The 24214-nt window shown below is 41.5% G+C and overlaps 1 protein-coding gene across 2 annotated transcripts in view; it reads right to left on the reverse strand.

Annotated features, from left to right (window-relative positions):
- The window catches only part of b3glcta (beta 3-glucosyltransferase a), a 48793-nt gene extending 27637 nt beyond the window's left edge, over positions 1 to 21156 (reverse strand). For both annotated transcript variants that reach the window (XM_086079970.1, XM_086079969.1), the window contains exons 1-3: positions 20908 to 21156; positions 12919 to 12962; positions 2302 to 2344 (exon numbers count right to left, since the gene is read on the reverse strand). In XM_086079970.1, the coding sequence (XP_085936096.1) occupies positions 2302 to 2344; positions 12919 to 12962; positions 20908 to 20959 (139 nt within the window). In that variant the 5' untranslated portion in view covers positions 20960 to 21156. The remainder of the gene's footprint in view (positions 1 to 2301; positions 2345 to 12918; positions 12963 to 20907) is intronic.
- Between the last annotated feature and the right edge of the window lie 3058 nt (positions 21157 to 24214).

A 24214-nucleotide genomic window follows, 5' to 3' on the forward strand; every position in this document is an offset into this window, starting at 1 on the left:
TCTCCACCGGCCAGTCAAGTCTGACAGTGTCGCTGTTTGTCTTTTTTCTTACCTCCTGTAAGACGGATCTTTGTATTTGCGGCAAAATTACAACATTAGGAAAATTGGGTGCTATTGCTTGCTTGTGTGGGGAATGAGAACAGACGGCAAAAAAAAAATAAGAGAAAGAGAGAAAAATACTGGAATCCATCTCAAGATTGTGGCTGGACAAACCTTCAACAAAGCCAGACTTTTGCACTAAGGGTTTCAAGTAGGGTTAGGGTTGGTAATTGAGGATCTCAAAGGAGAGTTTAAAACCAAGATTATGGTATCAAGTTAGGGTTTGCAATTAAGGTTTCAACTTAAGACAGAATTGAGGTTGAAGGTTAAGGTTTAAAGATAACATTTCAAAATACCTGGTTTATAATTTTAAGTTTGGATTTAAAATTGGGGTTTGAAATAGGAGTTTTCCTAGAACAGTTTCAAGTCGATGTTTGGGTGTCAAATTAGGGCTGGGTTAGGGTTTCAAATGGCAGCAATGTAAAGCTCTGAAAAAGAGTAAAAAATAATAATTTAAAAAAGGAAAGAGAAAAATCTCTTCCAGACAGCGACATAAAACCTAATGAAGCCAAATATCCTTTTTAGTTTTGCATTCATCTCTTTGTCTGTAACATCATTTTCGATGGAATCATTTTTGCTTACACTGGCACAGACGTTCATTTGTCAGCAAATTGAAATCACAAAAATGTACTGTTTAATATTTGTGTGTATAATTGCAGCAATGTTTGGAAGTTTTCAATACAATAACTCAAATTAAAGTCAGTCGCACAGCATGAAAGCAACCACTGTGATTCATACCAAGCGAATGCCGATTGGATTATCCAAAGGCGGAATAATTAAAGCACTTTTGATTCAAATGAAGAAAAACACGAGCAATACAATTACATAATACACTTCACTCATCGAGTGTGTGCGTAAGTGCGTGTGGTGAATAAAATATGACCATTAGTGACTCGAGGGGGGTGGAAGAACTTACAGTAATTACTGGACTATAAGACGCTACTTTTTTCACTTGCATTCAACCCTGCGGCTAATACAAAGGTGTGGCTTATCCAACAGACCACAGGCAGAGCAAAACAAACCAAGTGAGCCCAAATACAGTAGGAGAGACAGGACGAGCGCGAGACGATTTGCGCCCTCATTATGGAAAAGAAAGTAGCGGGAACCTGTTGCGGTAACATTAAAACGCTTGCGGCTTACAGTTGGGTGCGGCTTATATGTGTAACAAACTCCCCAAATTTAGCACGTGCGCCTTATAGTCCCAGAAATTACTGTCCTAATAATCGGCATCGACCCTGAAAAAAAACATATTATCTCTACTTGCATACACTACATACACGTATGCAGTTAATCTGATCAATGAGTTACTTTGCAGATCCTTGTATGATTGATTTTAATGTTGTCCCAAGACTTCCAATTGGATCATGTGATCAGAAAATGGGGCAGATGACATGATTTTCAGCTGATCGGCATTGACTGAAAAAGATTTTAAATTTTCTTAATTTCCATTCAAGAATAAAATACTTTATTTGTTTACTTGATTTTAACCACAACTGATTTACAGCCATATAAAAAGTTATCAAGTTGGGATACCAATTTTTTTTTTTTTTATGTAAAAATGTTTTAATAAACATTTAGACAATTTGCATGCACACTTTTTTTCTTTGTGATACATTGCCCAGGTATGGGATCGAGACTCTGTATCGGCAAATACTTAAAAACAATTAACTACAACTCGAGTGTAATAGATTCACTTTGTTTGTGAAACCTGGAAAAATATAAAACACCACGTCTATCAAGGGTGTCCAATTTGAGAGAAAAAAAAAAATTCTCATTTCAGATTGTCGAACCTTGGCGGCGGCCTGCACGCCACTGAGTCCCATTGTAATTCATTCTCTGTTTACTTTTTGAAGCAAAATCCTAAAAACCATGTTGGCTTCTTGCATTTTCTGTCATTGCATGGCTTGAGAAACAACAACAGCAGCAACTCCATGTGGGATTTGCCAAACATAACTCAGTCCCACCTCAGCAAGGATGACTCAAGCTTGTATGTTTATTTAATAAGCAGTGAGCGTCTGATTTTTTTTATTGCATTTTTTTTAAAAGTACAATGCATTTATATTTATAGACATGCGTTTGTACTCACTTAAACTGTTATTGCTACACCAGCTGTCATGTCGGCACAGTGTCGAACAAAGACTTTCCTCAGAGTTTTTGTTTTGTTCTTTCTATTTTTTGCATCCTTTTTCTGATTAGACTCACCGAGTTGCCTGGCAGGGATCCCGTGCGCATCTTCTTCCCAACTCTGAAAAACACAGAGAGAAAGAGGCGCTTTAATTATTAAGGTCGACAAGAGGGGACGGGGGGGGGGAAGAGATGCAAAACAACAAATACAAAAAAAACTTCACACAACAAACTTACAACGAAACATCACAGACACGCGACGGGTAAATAGCGACGGGTTCTGCGAGTAATTAGGACAGGTCCCCCCCTGTGGGTGACGTGGACGAATAACGACAGGTTCGCCACGTTGCTAATTGTGCCGGTAGCACTTGGGCGGGTTTCACTTCAGGAGCTGTGCAGCAGACAACGGGCGGGATGAGGGTGGAAATCAATCACAAGCCCCAGCGCATCTTTGAAGCGTCGTCTTTTTGCCTTTTTTCCCAAAAAAGACGTCGTCGCGCCAGCTCCGGAAAGCAGCCGGGTAGGGTATTAATAGATAATGGGCAAGAAGAAGTTTCAAAAATGGAATGAAAACGAAACGGCTTGTTTTGATTTATGACGAGCCGCTGCCCTTCAGAGAGTCGCAAAATTAGCTGCCAGGAAATGGGCAGCAAATTAGGGACTACCTCTTCATTCTCTTCATTGAGTCAGGGTCTCAAAGTGGTACAACACAATCAAGTACTGTGCACTACTTGTAGCTCAGGGTGAATTAGAGTTGAGCTGCTTCTGATTCCAAGCGGGTGATTCAATCTACTCTTACAGTAAATCGATGTTTCCCATTGAAATTAATTGATATGCCATTAATCCGTTCCAGCGCCCCAAAAACCAAATCTACTTTTTTTTGTTAAGCACTTTTAATAGGGGTGTCAAAATGAGTGTGTTAATTTTGAGTTAATTTAAAGTTCCTTTAACGCCACTAATTTGTTTTAATGCGCAAGTAATGGCCACCCCTTACTTGAAAATGCCTGTATTGGGGGGGATTCCAGTTGCAACACAGCAGACAAATCCAGGTCAACATTTAGCAGTAAATGTAAGGCATAAATTAATGTCATGTAAATGTAAATATAAGGCATATATTTGTGGAGGCTGGGGTCAAGTTGAGTTTTGCAATTTTAAAAATGTGAATAATTTCACAAGTTACTTCATGTTAAAGATTAGGTAGCTCTTAATATGAAAAGAAAAATGCACTAAGCTGTCACCAATGTCTTATAAATCAACATCGCACTCGTGCAGGACATCTTTTTAATTTTAACTCAATTTTATGAATTAATATGAAATTACTGTATCATTAGTTTACATTTTTTTTCCACTTTTATGTTAACACGAGTATGAGCAAGAGTATTGAACATTTTATTTTACATTTAGAACATGTAAAAATTCACGATTAATAAATGAGTTAACCATTGAAGTCATTCGAACAATTAAGATTAAACATTTTAATCACCTCACCTCATTTTTAACAAACCAAAATGGATTGTATGCTGGATGCATGAAATTCAGCTCCATATTTATGTTTATGATCATCAATGATAGAATGAATATTTAAAACTTGACAAAGCACTTTTTACAAATACATTTGTTGAAATATCTTCTAATCTAATTAATTAAACACCTTTTCACCATCTTATCCCCCAATGGAAATATGTCAATGTATAAATTTTCCACCCTTGGCCCACCGCAGTTTTTTTTAAATACTTGTGTCGACTGTGATTGTTCTTCTTTTTTTTTTTCTTTTGGTATGTGACAAGCGTTCCAGGCGAGAGTACGCACAGGCAGACAAGATGGTATCAACCGGATGAAATTCGTCAGGAAAAGACGTCAGATTCATTGGATAGGGAGCGTTTGTTTTACCCACATGGTCTCATCACTCGCTGCTTTGAAACTCAAGAAACGCAGCCCATGTACTTTTGCGACAAGTTCGTTCCTTTTACATTCAACCTTTATCCAACATAAATAGCAAAAATGCAACAACAACAAAAGCAAGACAGTGTGGCCGATATCACATCAAATACTTCTTGTTGTTTAGGCTAGTTTTCGAGTTAATGCTATTGATGAGCATCGTGTAAAGGTGGGTTGTTTATTACGTGTAAACGATTATATGTACGGGTCATTCCACCTCAATTCACCAAATGAGTGAAACCGTACTTTTTCGGATTTTGATGAAATTTGATGTGTAGGTATATCATAGCATCACCAAGAGTGCCATCAAGAGGCGACAAAAATATCACAATATCTCCAGGCGATCACAAACCCCTTTTTGGGGGGCATCAATCATTTATGGATTTTTTTTGCTTTTCTCGGCCCTGCACAGTCCCTACCAGACTTTCACTGTACTTAAAACACTTAAAAATCACTGGGGAGGATCTCACGTGGCTTGAGGATCTCATGCGGCTTCGTCTGTCCTTCCTTCCTTTTCTCGGTCTCTCCTTTGGTCTCTTGAGGCCTCCCTGATTTTATGTTTTTTGGATTTGTTGGGGTCTGGATGTTTCTTGGGCTGGGGAGGAGTTCTGGTGGGGGGTGTCTGGTCGGTGCTGGATTTCACCTTCCTTGGTTTTCTTTGGTCCTTCCTCGGGTCTCCTGGTGTTCGGTTTAGGTGAACGGTATGAGATTTTTTCTAATAGGTTTTCTGGTGAGCTAACAAATACACGCACGCATGCATGCACGCACGCACGCACGCACGCACATACACATACTCACCCACACACACACACACAAAAAAAAAAAAATAATATATATATATATTAAAAAAAAAATAATAATAATAATAATAATAATAAAAGAGCAATGATGATGACATTTCCGAATGAACAATACTGAGCTCTTAAAAGAAAAAAAAAAAAAAAAAAGGAAAAAAAATCACTGGGGCGTGAAAAATAAACCGCGGTATGGCACGGATTCACTTTATTACGACTGGAGAAAGGTATCATTTAGCTATCATACCTGGTACTCGCAAATCCCTATTGCTGGTTGCATTACTGGCATGCCACTCACTCAAAGTACTGAAAAGCACAATTGATTTTCTATCAGGCGCAAACTCCTCGATATTCTATTTTTTATTTATTTATTTATTTTTTAAAGAGGTTACATAAGCGGCCAAGATGCCCTAAAAGCCTAGTGCTGAACCGTTGCTTTGGAAGCTCTTCATACATAAGCTCATGCCTTGCGCCACAATCCATCCCCGAGGACACACACACACACACACACCGCAGATGTGTCAGGTCGCATTAGCTTTGTGTACGACGATGGTGAGACCCACTCAAGGTTGCAGGTTTGTGATACGCCGCAGCAAAAAATCTAACAGGAGACTCTGAACACTGCATAATATCGAAAGGTTTCCGCTCAGTCGGATGATGGGGGAGCTTGGGGAAATAAATCACACATGCTTTTTAATACTGCCAAGTGTCAGGGTTGTACAAAAAAAAAAAAAAACTAACAATTGTAAGAACACTTGATAAGATTAGAGGATAAACTAGTGTCCGAAATTGAGTTTATCGATTTTTTTTTTTTTGCGTTGCGAGCAAATATTCGACTTCAGAGTGGGCTTCAGACACTTTACCACTAGATGCCAGCAAAAACAACCTGCCACTTACACTTCATGTCGTTACCTCGCAGTGAATATAAAGCTATCGGTTTTGTTTTTTTTTGCTCACGTTTTGTTTTTTGTGTATAGGTATTTGTATCATAGTTCTCTCTTTTAACCTTGAGAAGGAAAAAGTGGATGATGTCAAAATCATAAAACATGAGCAAGGTGCGCATGTCGTCAAACTGGTTTCCTCTCTCAAAGCTTTCTTAGGCTCCGTTTGCACTGCCCAATTCGGATTTTTGTTAAATCCGATCTTTTTACATTACAAAAACAAATGCAACATCTAATGTGAACGCAATGCGCCCCGTGATGCGACTCGCATGCGCAAAAGGGCACACGTCGAGTGGCGCGCGCCCAAAAACAACGTCACGTTGTAGTGTCCACGGAATTAACCCGACTCACAACGTTTTACCGCCAGCCAAGCCGCCGAGGCAAGCGACCTTTTGTCGGTCCCATATGCAAATGTTGCGGTGCCAACGCGAGCTATTGATTGGTGGGCTGGTGGACTCCTTTCGCGGACGTGTTAGGAGTTGGATTCATGTGTCTTTGCCTGCATAAATTATGCAAACGAAGATTTGTGAACGCCCGCTCCCGATTGGTGGACTGTTTTGCAGTGTGAACGCAGCATTTGTTGCATTTTGCCTACTCCTAAAATGTTATTACAGGTATGGATTTTTTTTTTAAACATTTTATGCATGCACCTTAGCAGTATGGACTTTAGATATGGAGGGAACTTGTATTATTAGTCACACTTCATCACTGTGGCGGCTTTATTGCGCTATGTGTAATTACGCGCATCCCGTCAAGGTAAATTAAAGATGTAATTAAGTAGCAGGAGGCCAGAAGTGGGGCCGTAACCGTAGCAACAAGCATCCTACAGCCCACAGTGGGTTGCAGTCAAAACTTTTATGAAATATGCACATCAAATATTCATATTTATTTACTATTGAATTAGTTTATCATGCAGAGTGAACTTGAAATGACTTATGAAGTTGACACATACAGTTTGCCTCCACTTCATTTTTACATACGCACCATTAGCCAACATTAATAGCGCCGCAGTTATTTCAGCAGCGAGGCAAGACGTCGTTTTCAATGGGACATTTGCCCTCCATTGGGTTCAACACTCCAAAAATACAATTAATATTTGATATGTATATTTCAGGCTGATGTTAAGATTAAGAGTGGCTTTTAAAGTGTAAATAAATGAATACATAAATAACAGTTTATGGGAAGGGGATGTTTTATCGAAATAAGCGTTAACTTTTAAAGTCCATGTGAAAGACACTTGGGCTGCAAATAATTATTTTGATAACCAATAAATCTCTCAATTAACTTTTTGATTTTAATTTTAATTAATTATTTATTTATTTTTTACATTCTCACTCAGACATCAAGTGTAAAGGCAATTAAAAGATCTTTAAAGGGTTTTAAAAATGTAATTTGCATGATATTTCAGGCTGAGGTACTTTTAAGAGTGAGTCATTTAATGTGAAAAAAAATCATTAGTGTGTCTTTTTTTTCCAACCCAGAAGATTTGGGGAAGGTGAAAATGAATATCACAAATGAAGGAGGATATTTAAATGACCTCTTAAAGGTTAGCATCATTTCAGTACCGTTGAATGAAAGCTTATTAATAAAACAAGAGACTCAATTTCACATTTGCATGCCAGTATAATTACAAAAGGTTGAATATTTGGCCCCCGTGTATCTTTTTCCCCATCTTTCATTAAATGACCAGAATATATGTAGCTAAATGTGGCAGCTAATCACATAAATATGAGCATTAACTAAGCTGAGGACCCCCGAGAGGACCCTCAAACGCTCTCCGGATCATCCTTCACTCAGACTGAACGCCGATGCTTTTCACTTGTCGTTTTATGAGCGCTCGACTCAGCTGCCAGAAAACGCACCAGACTGGAGAAAATTGTTGACAGTGGTCTAAATCGTGTTGCCCCGGGCAACCGCAGGGGGGTGGGGCGTGGAAATCTGTCACCGTTGTAACCCCGCCGCGGGAGTCATTCCAAGTTGAAGCATTCAGACGGCTGATCAGCAGTTCCTGATACTTTCGAGTAGGCTCTGTTCTGCCGGGGTTCATTTTGGTGTACCTATTCCGGGAAGATGTACATATAACGAGCCCTGGAATTTGACAGCAATGGCCGAAACTACCCAAAATGGCTGACTTCTGGTTCCAAATTCAGGCATGGGTCAGTGACAATTTTTCATTTCATCCCTCCAATTTTGTTTTGCTTTGCAGTTTAGTGTCGTGACCCTGACACCGGGATCATTGCTTATAACAGAAGTTGGTCTAAGTACATGAGCCCGGGTGCAATTCGACAAAATGGCAGACTTCCTGTTCATGTTTGGGCAAGAGACTTTGCCATGCAGTGCAGTTTTGTATCGATTGGTGAAACAGGTGTCAAGCTTTTTTCCCCCCCAACTACTACTTTCAAGACTTTTTCATGTTTTAAGATAGACAACATGCACACCCAATTTTGTGTACAGTGGTGTCAAGTGTCATTTTTCACAAATGACAATGCTCCAGCATCATCAGAGAACGGCTGTTGGAGACGGTTGTACCTCAAATGGAATGGCCGGCACTTTCTTCAAACCTGAATCCTATTGAAAACCTGTGGGATAAGCGGAGTCGCGGTGTCGAGGCTGCAAACTCTGCACCGCCAGAACCTCAATAACCTGAGGGCTGCCCTTCAACAAGAGTGGGATGCCGTGCCTCAGCAGACAACCAGTTGACTTGAGAACAGTATGAGACGTCGTCGTCAAGCTGCAATTAATTTTCACAAAGAACGCTGGGGTGACGACCGGGGCCTTCCCCCGCTGGGCCTGGGGTTCGGGGGTGTCGGCCGCCCTCCGGTGCCCCCATCTCCCTCTTCTGCCCCCGGTGTTCCGTCCTTCCACACGGCGGGGGGTGGGGTGGGCGCGGCTGCCCTCTCCGCTCCGCTGTCCGGCCCCTCTTCGGCGCCGGTGCCTGGGTGCGGGTGGTCCCCGGGGGCTGGGGGTCGGGGGTTGGGGGGCTGCCGGTTGGTCGGGGTGGGGTCGGGGGGGGGGGGGGGGGGGGCGGCGGCTTTGTTGGGGGGGGCGGTGGTGGGGGTTGGGGACGTGGGGGCGGCTGGGGCTGGGTTGGGCTGGGTGGCGGGGGTGGATGGGGGGCGGGGGGTCGTGGGGGGTGCGGGGGTTGGGGGCCGGTGGGGTGCCTGGTGGGCCTGCAGTGCCCCGTCCTGCTGCGTTGGGCCGGGGGTGCGGGCCGTGTTGGGGCGGGGGGGCGCTCCTGCTCCTGGGTTTGGTACCCACCATCGTTGTTAACGTTTGTATCAATGAATTGTTTGAGATGAGGAAATCACCAGTGTATCCTTCTACTTAAACGTCTTACTTTCATTATATATCACTGTAGCGTCAACTTTTGACATTTTCCATCAATTTCACCTTGAAAGCCAAATATCCCCAAGGTTTTGTGAGCAGTGTATGTATAAGGATTCTAATGTTATGCGGTGCCGTTGAACAACTTAAAACAACCTGGTATGTTTACAGAAAAGCCACACAATACATGTTGAAGTTGAAGCATTAATTGCTTTTTCCTGAAAGTGTGCTTCAAGCACATGTGGGACCAAACTAGCAGCGAGCCACATAAATAACATGACAGGAGCTGGAGACTATTTAATCAGATTTTATTTTTATTTTTTTATGGTGATGAGACGAGTCCAGCTGGTAAGAGTCAGGAGCTCTTCCTCATCTCATTTGAGCTCATTTGGCCGCAACCTTCATCGAAGCAACTCGAGGCCAAACAGTGATTAAAACAGACACGCGCTGTTGCTTTGAGAAGAAATAAAAGCAAAACAAATTTGCAAAGTTTACAAAGCTAATAACTAATGAGCCGAGCAGAAATGAGAGCCTGAGCAGCACATGGTGCCAAGGCTCTCTGAGAATCCATGTTTATTATGATACTGTACTTCTGATCAATTAATAGCCATTTGAGAGGGCGTCTGGACATACCCAAATACTAAAAGCTCACCCAGTAGCGCCCATGGGTGAATTCCAGGACTCGTATGTACTTTGACAAACTCCAATTGGGGAATTTTCCAAAAATGACAGTGGATCATTGCCGGCACCACACTTGAAGAACCGAAGCTTTTTGCTGAGTTGACTCAGCAGGTGTGAAAGATTGTTGATATCTTCGAGGGTTTGGAAAAGCCAAAGGACGCCCGTTTCTCCCATCGACACAAAATTTGGTGGACACGTCAAATTGCCAATCATAACGAGGCACAAAAAAAGTCACAAGGACATGAAAGATCTCGGCAGCTGGTCATTTTGGTTTGAAGCAGACAATTTGGGCCAATTCTATGACTCTAATGTACTTAGGCAAACTCCTACTAGCAAATAGGCTCCAATCAGAAACAGATGTTAAATGGGTTGGCCAAGCTTTATTGCCTATGCCATCTGATGTAAGTGCAGCACGGCATCATAGTTTGGTGATCACATTGAGGAATTGCAAAGTTGGGGTTGGGGGGGAATAATCTCCAACAGCAATTTCACAGTTTGACACCAAATTCGGTTTATACAAACGCCAAATGAGTCGGCATGTTGATCCTTTTAAGGATTTCGAAAGCATGAAAAAAAGTTATCTACCAACACCAGTTTGACCGATTGACACCAAAATGGGTTTATCTATCATAGCAGGACGCACGATAAAACCAGAAGTGGGCATTCCGTCTACATATATTGCCGGAATGTCCATCAATCCGTCATTGACGTAATTTTTCTGACGATTAACGACTGATGAGAAATTGGCGGACTAAGCATTGCCGGAAGTGGGTTTTTGATTGTCAATGTAATCAACAATAATCGGGTCAGTACAAACGGATCTGGGCATTCTGCCAATGACTGAATGCCCATTTTGCTGCCGAATGACGCAGAGTACGGCGTTGACAGCAGACGTTGGTTGGTTATCTCTCTGCTATTAGCATTAAGCACACAAACGGCTATATGCCCCCAAAAAAAGGACAACAGCGTTAAGATGAAAAGTACAAAGTCCGCCTCAACTACTTGGTGAGTCACGTGAAGCATTCTCGAGCAGCCATTTTGCGGCAATTCCATGCAGGACTAAATAATTCTCCCACATGAGCCTCGTTCGAGAAGCAGGCACCGTTGACAGATGGGCAACATCAAATTTCCAAGCTTTTTCTGCCTGCGCCACCTAACGTGGGCTGTGCATGGTGTCCATGTTTTGGTCATTTTAGCAATTTGCCATAAAAAAAACATGAATCATGACGCTATTATTGAGGATCTGGTCCGCTCTCAAAAGCCAGGCCCGGGACTAAACTGGAGCACTCGCGTGACCACCAAAAGTGCATCGCTTTCTAATTTGTTAGTGTTGTCCTGTACTTCAGGAAATCAGGGCGGGGTGATAACAACCCAGTGTGCTCGGTTCATCCAGATCCTCATTACTGCATTAACACACACGCACGCACACACACACACTTATAAAAAGCTTGAAATGCCATTCCATGGTAACTAAGCAACAACCTTCTTGCTGCCACATGTCAAGGTCCAAACATTATTTAGGTCATTTCCCCCACATCTAAGAATAGCTTATAATATATAATGCCACCTGCTTGTTGACTTCATCGAGTGTATCTGTCCATATTGACGAAACATAAGAACGTCCATGCAAGTCCCTAAGGAAATGCTGTTCACCGGAAATGAGGGACTGGTAGTCTCCAGTTTTAGAATTGGGACTTGCTTGGCCAAAGGGTTTTGAAAGCATCAACTTAACGTTGACTTTGTATACATTAGCGTCAAATGGATTTTTATTTGGAAAAACCTGTTCCTGAAAATCAGCATGTTCAATATATCCATCCATTTTCTGTACCGCTTGTCCTCACAAGGGTCGCGGGGGTTGCTGGAGCCTATCCCAGCTGGCTTCGGGCAGTAGGCGGGGTATACCCTGAACTGGTTGCCAGCCAATCGCAGGGCACACAGATGTTCAATATAGTGTGCCTATTTATTTTTTTTTGTCTCTTGAAAGAGTATTATTTATAATCCACACACAGGATCTCGCTGCTTCCACTTTCGCCAAATCACATATCAGGACTCAGCCGATACAAATTCACGGCTGTACCGACCGCCGGAACTTAATGCCACAATGTTAAAGACACATTCCTATCATCAACAAGCTAGCGAGGAAAGCTGTGAACAGCATCTCTAACCCTGACACAGCTCACATACTATTTTTGTCAACTTTAAAAACAAAAAGGACCAAGTAAAAGATTTTGTATCCATGACTTTTTTTTTTTCATAACTCAAACACTTTTAAAAGTGGCAACATGTACATGCCATTGATGATATTACAATTCAAAGTTATTCTTCATTAGCCATGTTAATTACACATCATGTTTATTTTTGACAAACAGAAAAAAAATAAAAAGCCAAAAATTGGTTCGCTACTGCTTCCTGGATTCACTGGGAAAATTCTGTCCTCAATTTCACTTATCCATGATTTGTCCCAGCATTTTATTAGCCTGGCAGCGTGCCAGGCTCCCCCCGACCCCCAACCCAGGCTAAGCGTACATATATATGTTTAAATGTCTTAGCATGCTTCTAACCACGCTGTTTTACACCCTCTCTCTCGAGACTTCACCACATTTGGTTGAAAAGTGCATACATCGCCACCATCCAAAAAAACTGATTTTGACAAAGGCAAACGGAGATGAGAGCGGAGCAAGGCAGTAATTTCCCATTCCTGCCATGCTAAGCAGCCTTGCAAGGAAGCTCACTGTCAACACGCTCACAGCGAGCCGAAGAAGCAAAGTGTTCATTATTTATCGAGCTGCAAAGTACAGAGGCAGACATCCCCCCCCCCCCCCCCACACACACACACCCCCCAAATGCCGCAAAGCAAAATGCAACTTTTGGATCCCAAAGCTCATCATTCAGCAATTAGAGGAAGGGTACGGGGTCTCTGAGCAGGTAATTAAAGTCTTAAACACAGGCAGGGGGAACACGAGGAACTGGATGATTAACGCGAGTGGTTGAATTTGTTGTGGAGTTAAGACGCTTACCTGTGAGGCTCTTTCTGAGCTGCCAGCAGCTAATGTGATGTGACCTGCAGAGAAAGAGTAGAGTTGGAGAGTTTTAGATCATTTATGCAAGCACAATTTTGTCATTTGGAATGATGCATTTCTCGTTTTGGCCTTTTTCGGAGAATTCCGCTCCTGAACCAGCTTTCGCCGGGCAACGTTATTTTCAGCAGGCATGTTAATCATCAGTGGGCCCACAAAAACGACTCAAGAAGCCACACCCCCAAAGACACAGGAAGTCAGCCATTTTGGTTTGACCAGCAGATTGTGAGGCAATTTTGTTAAATTTGACACCGTCAGAAAAAAAATAAGAAATTTTAAAAATTCAGCCCCTGAAACCAGTTTGACTTAGCAACAGGAAATTTGGCAGACATATCCCTTGTGTGTCCAACCACAAAGAAGTCCCAAAAAAGAACCAGGAACACATACATTTTGGTTTGATACAGCCAATTTTGGGTCAAGTTTGACAAATTTGATGTCACGCCATTAATTTAATACTGCCAAAAACGTCCATTGACGTTAAAGACACACCCACTGTATACCGCCAATAAGGTCAATTGACGTCAACTACGGGTTTTTTTCTTTTCTCAATGGGCAGTGCAACGTCTTGTGCAGCGCTGCTTTGTGAATGGGCTGGAATAATTCAAAAACACCCACTAACAATGGCCAGCAGATGGCAGCATTGTATCTCTTTTCAATGGGCTCCCAGAGTATCAAATTACATGAAAACATGGCAGATCTTAGCCAATAGAAAGTTTTCAAGGATGTCGCGAATGATCAAAGCGTTTGTTACAAATCTACTTCACAGAGCGTCACTCAACAAAAAAATAGTATTGTCAAAGTCACTGTTATGCAGAAAATGTATCTTTTCACAAAAAGCTTGTTTTCTCCTTATGTTTTCCATTTTCGCTTGATGTTATTCAAATGATCTATATTCAGATGGTGATTACTAAAGCAGAAAAGAAACATGTCTAATGAAAGAATGGAATCTAATCCTTCATATGGTATCCACCATGTTTATGTAGTCATAGCACACAATATTCTGTTTGCCTTGAAAGATGAGTGAAAATGCTCGAAATCTGCTGGCACTGCAGGGGTTGTTTTTTGGGATAACGTGTTAAAGAGTTAAAGAAATCCAGATTCACATGGTAACATGAACTTTGGCCGACATATCCATCTCAAGAAGTCCTGCTTGTAAACACACAATAAGCATTCTGCACTTTTACTTTGAAGCCATTTTAATCATTTCCATCATTTCCTGCACAGACGACCTCGTTCGTCCTTGAGGTTTCGTCTGATCGCTACCAAAGCACGTGTACAACACAAATGACAATAGGTTGTGATACGTTTGAATTTTATTGTCTTGTGGCCTGAAACAACATCTGCTACCTGTGTGCATCCAAAAGCCCAAAGTCAATCCTTCAAACGGAGCCTCTTTTGAGAGCTCATTGTCTGCATTGTCATCCATCACAGTTTATAATTGGACCGCCATGATCAGTTTCTTTCCAATCACGCCGTCATCGATCCTGGGACCCGGATCCGCCTCAAAGAGGAATTCCCGGGAATCGATACGATAAAAAATAACAAAATGAGAGTCACGCAGCCGGTTATTAAATCAGACTCTATGCCAACAGCGGTTCGCCAGAATGGTGACCTCTATTAGGCGTCCGCGCTGAGAAAGTAGAAAAAGTGCTGCGCTAGCCATTAAAAGGACAACTCGGGAGTGTTGATGAAGACATAAAACCCAGCAGTTCTCCAGGAACAAGCCTGCAGACGTTCATTATGCAGCCGTTCCGTTAGTAATAAAAATGTCCAATAAGAATATACATATTTTCCTGCCAGGCCCGGCCGGCTTTTACAAGCGAACGTGAGGTGGCTCGGACCGATGTTGATTCCTCGCACTGAGAGGGAATCTCATCTATTTTTCAGAGGCCCCGTTTGACTTCAAAAAACACTTTTGGTGAGCGCGTAAGCCTGAGGTGAAGCCTTGACTTCGGACAGCGAGAAACGACACATGGAAATTACTGCATGGGGCGAGTTGTGCTTAAAGGGCAGAAAAAAACGCGCACACGCAGACAGATATGCATACAAGACAGCTTGACGCAGCCAAGATCTGGTGAGGGAAAGACACCATAAAAGCTCCTTTCACATTTTCACCATCGTTCACTAAAATCAAGGCCTGACAATTGCACGAAATGAATATTCACGATATATATCAGGAAATGCATTATAATTTCACTGAAATTATTTAAGTACACGCGCATTCGGCTTTTCAGCATTCCCACGCAATTTCTGCAGAAATTGCACTTTGTCGAGTTCAATGATAAAGTTGTCATTGACACACAGTTGTTGTCTGCGCATTATTGGACATAATCTGCCGATGAATCTCGACTTTGTGCCACTGCCCTTGTTCCTCTTGCTCTTTTGTGATCCCTTTTTTTTCAAAATATTTATAACAGACAACATTACTGCCATAAAGTTTTTCGTAACAAAACACGTAGAATCCGCAAGAGTTGGGAGCTCTGCACTGGATTTCAAATAAACGTTCCCCATTCAAATGAAGTGAAACGCCATAAATTGCCTCACGGCACCACAAATGTCATTTTTTGTTCTCCATCCATCCATCCATTTTCTGTACCGCTTGTCCTCACAAGGGTCGCGGGGGGTTGCTGGAGCCTATCCCAGCTGGCTTCGGGCAGTAGGCGGGGTACACCCTGAACTGGTTGCCAGCCAATCGCAGGGCACACAGAGACGAACAACCATACTCACAATCGCACCTATGGACAATTTGGAGTGTCCGATTCACCTGCCATGCATGTTTTTGGAATGTGGGAGGAAACCGGAGTACCCGGAGAAAACCCACGCAGGCACGGGGAGAACATGCAAACTCCACCCAGGAAGGCCGAAGCCCGGACTTGATCTCACAACCTTTGCACTGGGAGGCGGACGTGCTAACCAGTCAGCCACCGTGCCGCCCATTTTTTGTTCTCTGTAAGTTAAAGAAAATTCCTGCAAAATATCGAGATAAAAACAAAAAAGGAGGCATACATGCATAGGTTCATGATGCAAGGCCGCTAAGTTCCCTCCCTGCTTTGATTGCAAGCTTTCGCTTCAAGAGGCTGGACTACAAATTCCCATAATAAAAGCGCAGTTGCGTTGCAAATTAGTGCCTAATGAGATTGAGCATGACTTAACGTTGAGGTTCATCAAAGGATGTAATGGTTCCAGCAGGCGAGCGGGAAATTTGAGACGCCGGAGTTTGAACAAACGCGCCAGCGCAGGTGTATCGTGTTAGCAGGAAAGCTAATTAGCAGCCGTCAGCTTGAAATGAGCCGATCATCGAGGGTGTCCCTTCCCACAGCGGTGTGAACGTTTCATCTCAAGCTTTATATGGAGGACTCGAGGCTAAGTTGAAACTGCAGATTGTGTCTGTCTGTTTTAAAAACAGCCCATCAGTGATTGGATACTGTGTATTTGCTAAGAAAAATTTAAACGGAAAGAATAAACGTTTATTTACTTATAAACTTAACATGGTATGTTTCTAAATGTACCCATTTTTCTATATTTTGTTAAAAAACTAAATTGTTACATGAAAAAATGCTGTTATTATTTCAAATAAGCACATTTTAACGCTGTCATTTTGATACTTGAGATCAAGTCCGGCCTTCGGCCTTCCTGGGTGGAGTTTGCATGTTCTCCCTGTGCTTGCGTGGGTTTTCTCCGGGTACTCCGGTTTCCTCCCACATTCCAAAAACATGCATGGCAGGTGAATTGGACACTCCAAATTGTCCATAGGTGCGATTGTGAGTGTGGTTGTTCGTCTCTGTGTGCCCTGCGATTGGCTGGCAACCAGTTCAGGGTGTACCCCGCCTACTGCCCGAAGCCAGCTGGGATAGGCTCCAGCAACCCCCGCGACCCTTGTGAGGACAAGCGGTACAGAAAATGGATGGATGGATGGATATTTTTACTCATATTGGCTCATGCCTTTTCTGTGAAAGCTGCTCATTGCTCTTCAGTGCATGCCGTAAACCAGAAGAGCTGCTAACAAAAAAAAAAAATGCCATCCAGCATAAATGACATATCAACATATGACTGTTACAATAACAAATAATAAATATAAATATGCAAGTAAATTAATGTAAAATATTGGTTTATGTATCGCCTTGAAGAGCATGTATTGGGATACATATGTATCGCCATACGTATCGTATCATGACCCCTGTATCGTGATACGTATCGTATCGTGAGGTTGATGGCAATACCCAGCCCTCGATGTCACACTCCTGAATATGGAGTCGTGCTCTTGGTGGGATGCGCCAAAAAACAAGCAAGACTTGCGGAGGAAGGTTCAGAGGAGAGCCCTCTGGATCTTCTCCGGAGGCTCCGCCCCACCGCAAATCCCAACATGGCACGGCAGGACGGACCGGGCAGCCGTCCAACTGATCAAAGGACATGATATACAGTACAAACAACACCCACTTAAACAAGGGCCACCCGCACGAAGGCTGTTGAGAAGTCAAAGCAACATCACTGAAATTCAGAGGCGAACCAGCAGACGAGACTGTGAGCCGCTTCTCTGCTGGCAACAGTAAGAAGAAGACCACGAACCCAAATTACGAGATTTTGGAGATACAAGTCGACATTTGGATTTATTTATTTTTTTGCTTTTGACTTAGAAGTGCAAATTTCAGATGCAAGCGCCGGCATGATGTCAGTGTGTTTTATAGATTAAAGATGGGGGTAGGACTAAATACGTTTTCTTCTCCACACGGTCTTTCAGGCAAAATTTGTCTTTTTTTTCTCTCTTTTCTTTCTGTCCATATTAAGAAAATACAGTATGAATTGTTTATTTTGTGTTCAACTGTAAGTTGTTGCCTGAAATAAATGAAATGAATGAAAATTTTACTTCAACAATTCCAAACAAGCAGCACTTTGGCAAACAGTAAACAATATATATATATATATTTTTTTTTTTTAAGGCTTCAAGCTGTTTATTGCCACTCCAAGATGTAGTTTACACTCAAACTAAACTTTAAACTGCAAAATAACACATAGGTTGTGTCTGAATGTGCACTCCTCCCTTTATCGTCATGCCATTTTGTATCTTAGTAGGGGACCTCAGAGCTCAGTGCTGCCACCTGGCATGTTATGGTACAATGTGGTACTACACCCAGGGAGCACAATTTGAAATTCAGTTGACGTGTGAGGCGTGTGGTTTGTAAAGCCACAAGAGACAACTTCTGCTCTTATTTAAAATGAAATATGAATTAAATACAATTCATAGTTGTAAACTATAAAAATAAAATAAAATAGATGTATAAAAAAAACATTTAAAAAAATTATCCCGATATCCAAATTTCTAAATATGATATCACAATATGAACCTCACGATACGATAATTATCACAATATTGTGGTGGTGTTGACAATATATATATATATATATATAAAAAAGCTCGTCATAATATTATAAATATATAATAGTTGTCTGCTATATCCATGCCACTATGCCAGTATGGTCGACACCCTCCGCCATCTTGAATTACTTTGTAAACAATGCACAGCGTATGTCACTATTGGATCAGCAGCGTAAAGTATCATAGTCTATGGAGTTCATAATGCTGTGCTTGGTTGGAGCAGGTGAAAAGTAACTTTTTTTTTGATGGAGATGTGGTGCTTTCAATATTGTAGCATGACGACGACGTGGCAATATTAATATTGAGATATCAAGATATTGCGGTTATTGTGACATCCATATTAAAAACCTGAGGGGGCGTGGTAGATGCAACGCAATATACAGTAATTTCAGCGCCGTACTCGTTAATACTAGTTGATCATCTTTACTTTCGCCTCTTTTATTATTCTACATCTTTTCATACTTTCATAGGAACGCACCAAGGACAAGAATGTTTGGCTGGGTAAAGATTTCAGCTTTATAAATGGAAGCAGCATTACAAGGTGCGCTATAAAAATCACTTTCGCAGTTGAAAATGTCACAGTTGGAACGTGGCCCGGATGTTTACCGCCGCTGCTGCTGCTTTTCATTTTGTTCTCAGCATCCGCCGCCTTCTCAAGCGCGTACATCGGGGAGGGCATGGACAGAAAGGGGGGTGGGGGCGGGGGGTGGGGGGCGGGGCACGACAACACTGGACCACGGCCGATTTGGCCCAACTGGTGGACACATTCCTGACCTCTTCCTGCTTGCCGCCATTTATATTCCACACAGGCAAAGATGCCCCGAACCCACTGGAACACGTCTGTGCCAAGCAAACAAGCTTTTTGCAGATGCAGGAGGCGTCGTCGTGTCCTGCAGTCACGTGCTCGTATTGTGGAAGTGGAGTGTGGAGTGGGTTCATTTAGGCGGCAGGCAGTTTCTGGTTATTAAATCAAATGGGAGCGAGATGTGTGCCAAGCAGACTCAATATGGATGAAAGCAGCGCTCCAGAACACTTATTAAGTCATGGTGCATATTTTACATCAGTAAAATGTCATGGCACAAAAAAAACCACACACCAAAAAACACAATTTAAACAATGTCCTGTTTTTGTAAGAAAAGGATGGAATTAAATTCTTGATTCAATTTGTAATTTAATTTAAAAATAATAATAATAATTTTTTTTACAGATTAGTCGATTATAGGGATGGGCGAGTAACCTAACCAGGTATCTGTTTCAGGCCAATATCAGCCTTATTTTTAGGTATCGGCTACGAGTACTCAGGAGTCCTAGTTTAGTTTTTAAATAAATAAAAGTACATCAAAATTAGGGAGTTTTCGGATTGTGGTTTCTTGTGCATTGCCAAAGTATCAGCTCAGGGTTCAATATCACCAGAATGTCAAATACGACAAATCACAGGACTCGGACTTGGGAGCAATAAACGAGATCTGGACTTCCCTAGAAAGGACATTAAAAAAAAAAAAAAAAAAGATGAGTTTTTTTACATTCATTTTTAGTACATTTACTCATGTTTACTTTTCTAAATTAAAAATGTGTCAAAAAATGGGATAGTTTAGTAGCAATTTCAAACAATTTTGATGAAAAGTTAGTTAGATTTACAGTGCGAGTAAATTGAGTGACAAGCTTGGCCAAAGGCCATGTAACAAATTACAGCTCTCAAGTCAAGGTACCAGTGTGTTCAACTACACAGGCAGCGATTTCACATCTGAATTATCATCATCATCATCATATTTTTCAAAGCATGACAACTTCAGAGACTAATTTGCTCATGTCAAATATGTGCCTTGGCTCAATAAAAGTTGAGGAAACATTGCTTTCGTGGGCTGCCTTTGCACTCGGCGCACAAGCACAGTTGCCGCCATGCTAGAGCGCACACATTGTTAGGACAATAGGATATGATGAAGCATAGTATTTTTATCATGATTTGGTTTTCCTAAAAATTAACATGCAATATATTGACCAATAAACATTTCAGCATACCTATCCATTAAAAAAAAAAATCCCTATTATTTTTATTTTAACACTTTGAACGTAAACAATTGACGTTTCTTTCACAATATAGCACATTTATTCTAAAGTGTAACTTCAAATACTTATTTAACACAAATAGGCGTTGATGCGACGGGATTGATGAAACGCTGGTGCATGTTGAATATTTTAGGTCAATAAATAAATATGATTCTTTTTTTCCCTGACATACAAGTCAAAGAAAAAGCATCCGAAAATTGAATACTCAAAGTACGTATACCTGAACAAACCGACAATAACGAAGTATTTGTACTCCGTTACTTGCCACCACTGTCGTGTGTTTTTTTTAATTTTTATGTTATTGTATTTTACCCTGCAAACTTCCTCTGGAAGTTGTCAGCGGTCACTTGTGGAACCGTTTGCGTGGAAGCGTCACGTCTTTGTTTTTGGTAAAAAAAACAACAACAGTAGCAACAGCCAAGCATTTGTTTAAAATAAATAAATAAATAAATAAAATAGTCAAAGGCGAAGTGAAGGCGGCCACTCACCGAGGGAGAGCAAAAGCAAGCCCGCGACATGCCACTGCCGGTCCCGAAGCATTGTGGTCTCGGTTCGCCGAGGCCCGGTGACACCGGCACCGGCCCCACGCAGGCAGCTCGGCGTGTCGGGGGCTATCTAAGCGCGGCCGCAAGGCACATACGACGCGGACGCGGACGCGGCGTCGGAGCTCCGAGCACTTAGACGGGCAAAAGGGGAGAGCGAAGTGTGGACTCACTCGGGGAGAGGCAGAGTGAGAGTGGGAGATTTCGCTCAGCTTGTTCGTTTCTCTCGTGGTGGGAGGCGGCATCGTCACTTGACGAGCGCGGCTCAGGGGCGCCCTCTGGCAGACCAGTAGTGAAACTGCAGCCGTTGGGATACAGTTGAGTCGGGAGAACGATAGGCTGGATATAGTTTTTTTTATTTTTGCTATGTTTTTCAAAGCCAGAAAATAATTACACTGATAAAGAAAATGTGTATTTTATTTCAACTTTCCCTTTGGAATTGACAAATATATTAATTGTGGTTTCAGTGTTTTTTGTTTTTGTTTGTTCTTTATTTTACTGACAGATATTTTTTGTTATTGTTTGGTTCTCCATCACAGATTGCGTGATATTAGCAGCATTACGGCTGTAATTAATTAGAATCATTTGAAAGATTGACGATTTGAAAATGAACTACATCGTGAAATCGAGGCGCGTATAAATGTATAAAACTGTTGCTCTTAAATTCTGTTATATCTTTTCCTTTTCTTTGGTCCTTCCTCGGGTCACCTGACGGCCTCACGACTCTGGCTGGATTCTGAAGTGTTCGGTTTAGGTGAACGGTATGGGATTTTTTAATAGGTTTTAGGTGAACTAATGCATACACACTCACACGCACGCACACACGCACGTGCACATACACACCCACTTACAAAATAAAAATGTATAAAAAAATATATAAATTAAAAACAATTAAAAATTCTGTTATATCCATGTGTTATTGTGAGTTGTAATTTTGCACCAGTGGCATAATGCTGGATAGGTGGTTTACAAGATGCATGGACTTAATTTGGGCATTTAGGCAAGTTATGCACAAGCAAGTTAACGTTAAAACTGATTTAAAATCAGTATACATTGCTGTCTGAACATTTTGCACAGGATTTGTTTTTCAATAAATCTTTCTTAGTTTGTTGGGTTTTTCGCTCATTCTTCAGCCAAATTTAGAGGAGAGTCACCGTGATGCGAAAACAGACAAAGGCGCCGTTTTATGCCGTCTTGACGGCTCATTGCAGAAATCGAAAATGACTTGCAAGCTTTACAAAGCCAATTTCCAAAACCATATTGTTGTATGCTTTTGGCTATTATCTAGAAAAAAAAAAACCTGCTGAAGTTACCCCCATGGGGCCTCGCAAATCAACACTGCTGAAGTAAGATGCCGGTGGGCAGAACTAAACATATAGGTGAGAAATTTTGAGAATTGTTTTTGTGACAAAAATACAAGAAAAATGCCCGTTAAGCTGGCTCAGCTTTCATCGTTTTTTTTCCAACAGTTGTATTTTACAGGCTAAGAATTGTAATCAAGATTCAAAGAAAGCTATTAGGAGAACAGACTTTGAATCGAAATATGCTTTTTATAAGTTTTAATCAAGCTTGGAATTGCTTCATAGAAACAAAATTGTAATTGAAAATGTGATTAATCGCGAGGGCAAGAAAGGGCCATTTACTTCAGTAATTCATTCACTGCCAGGCATTTTCATTGAAGCAACCCCCTTCGCTCCCGGCTGTTTTACTGGATTTTGACTGATTTTGCAAGGCCCACAAAATATTGTGTTCTATTGCTATAAAAACATGTAACCTACCAAAAGAAAGATTAGAGTCGCTTCTTTCATCAGGAAAAAAAAGTATATTTCTATCTGTTTCCGTTTTGCAGCAATTAGCATTAGAATATGGCTACGTTTTATCATTATTCACAAATCTGTTTAAAACAGTGGGAAAACAGCTTTTTGCAACATGGCCCTGGTTGATCTCTTATACTCTGCTGCCACCTGCTGGCCGTTTTTGTAATAACTATCATTGCTTCAAGCCTTCTGTATGCTCTAGCATTAAAAAAAAAACCGCATAAATACGTATTTGGGACCATAGTAATATTTAAAATAGACCGTATTTCTAAGTTTTTGGGAGCAAATGGTGGTGTTTTGGGGGTTGGAATGGATAAACGCATTTGAGTTCATTTCAATATAGGTACCCCTGCATGTTTACTGCACTGAATCATACTGAGAGGTGTTTCTAATATTTCGTTTCCCCGTCGCTTCGGCTATAAATCCCGTCAATTTTGAGACAGCAGCGTGTGTGCTCATTAGCATTTTCAAATTTGAAATGAAAGCAGGCTCCGCGCGTGGAAATCAATCGAGGGACGGTTGCCAGTAGTTACCACCACAGAAAAATAAAGAGGGAATATAAACCTGGCCCTGGCGTAATAATTTACAGTATGAACTATGAACATTAGAATGCGTGACTTCCCGAAATAGAAGGAGGGGGAGCAAGGAGGGAAGTCAAGGTGAGGATGATAAAGTGCCGCTTTTGGAAAGGATCTCTGCGGGAATAATGCAGCCTATCGCGCTTCACTGGCATTGTACACAGTGGACTGTGCAAAATGCAATTTTGCATGCACTCCCCGTGATGCAACACGCTGTTATTTCCGCATTTAATGGCACTGTTTATCCCCCTCGCATGCGTCGCTTCCTTCGGGCTCACTCAGCGAAGCATTGAAAGAATGACATGTTTTGTTGTTTGTTTGCTTTTCCACTGAGAGGATCGGTCGGGCAGGGATGCTTCCAGCAAGAGGTGTGAAAATTGCACAGCGTGGCCAAAAAGTGCCTGTGGTGAAACAACAACAAATGTTTTTTATTTTTGCCTAACTAAGGTAGAAAATTTTCTCTCTTTCTTTTTTTTAGGAAATACAGGAATACCATACACAGTATAGGCCAGTGTTTTGCAAAACTTTTACACCAAGTATCACCTCAAAGTAGGCAATAAAAACACGGCAGGTGTTTTATTTCTATAAGTAGTATTTATTGTGTAATATTATTGTAAGGAACTGCAACATTAAGCACAGTTTAAAGTAAGCATTACTTATTATTGTTATTATTGGTTCCGGCTCTTCCGGGTCACGCAAATATGTTTTTTTTAAATTACTATACAAAGTATTTTGATATAAATATTGACTTTAGCGGTGAAATCCAGTCGAAATTCGAGTTACATCGCCAGAACTCCGCCGTACATCAATTATAGCGTTAAACTCTTTTTCCACATTTCACTCTTTTGGGAGTGCACG

Source organism: Leptonotus elevatus, chromosome 7 (assembly GCF_054856555.1).
Source record: "Leptonotus elevatus isolate MCC_2025b chromosome 7, RoL_Lele_1.0, whole genome shotgun sequence".
In the NCBI taxonomy this organism is placed as follows: domain Eukaryota; kingdom Metazoa; phylum Chordata; class Actinopteri; order Syngnathiformes; family Syngnathidae; genus Leptonotus; species Leptonotus elevatus.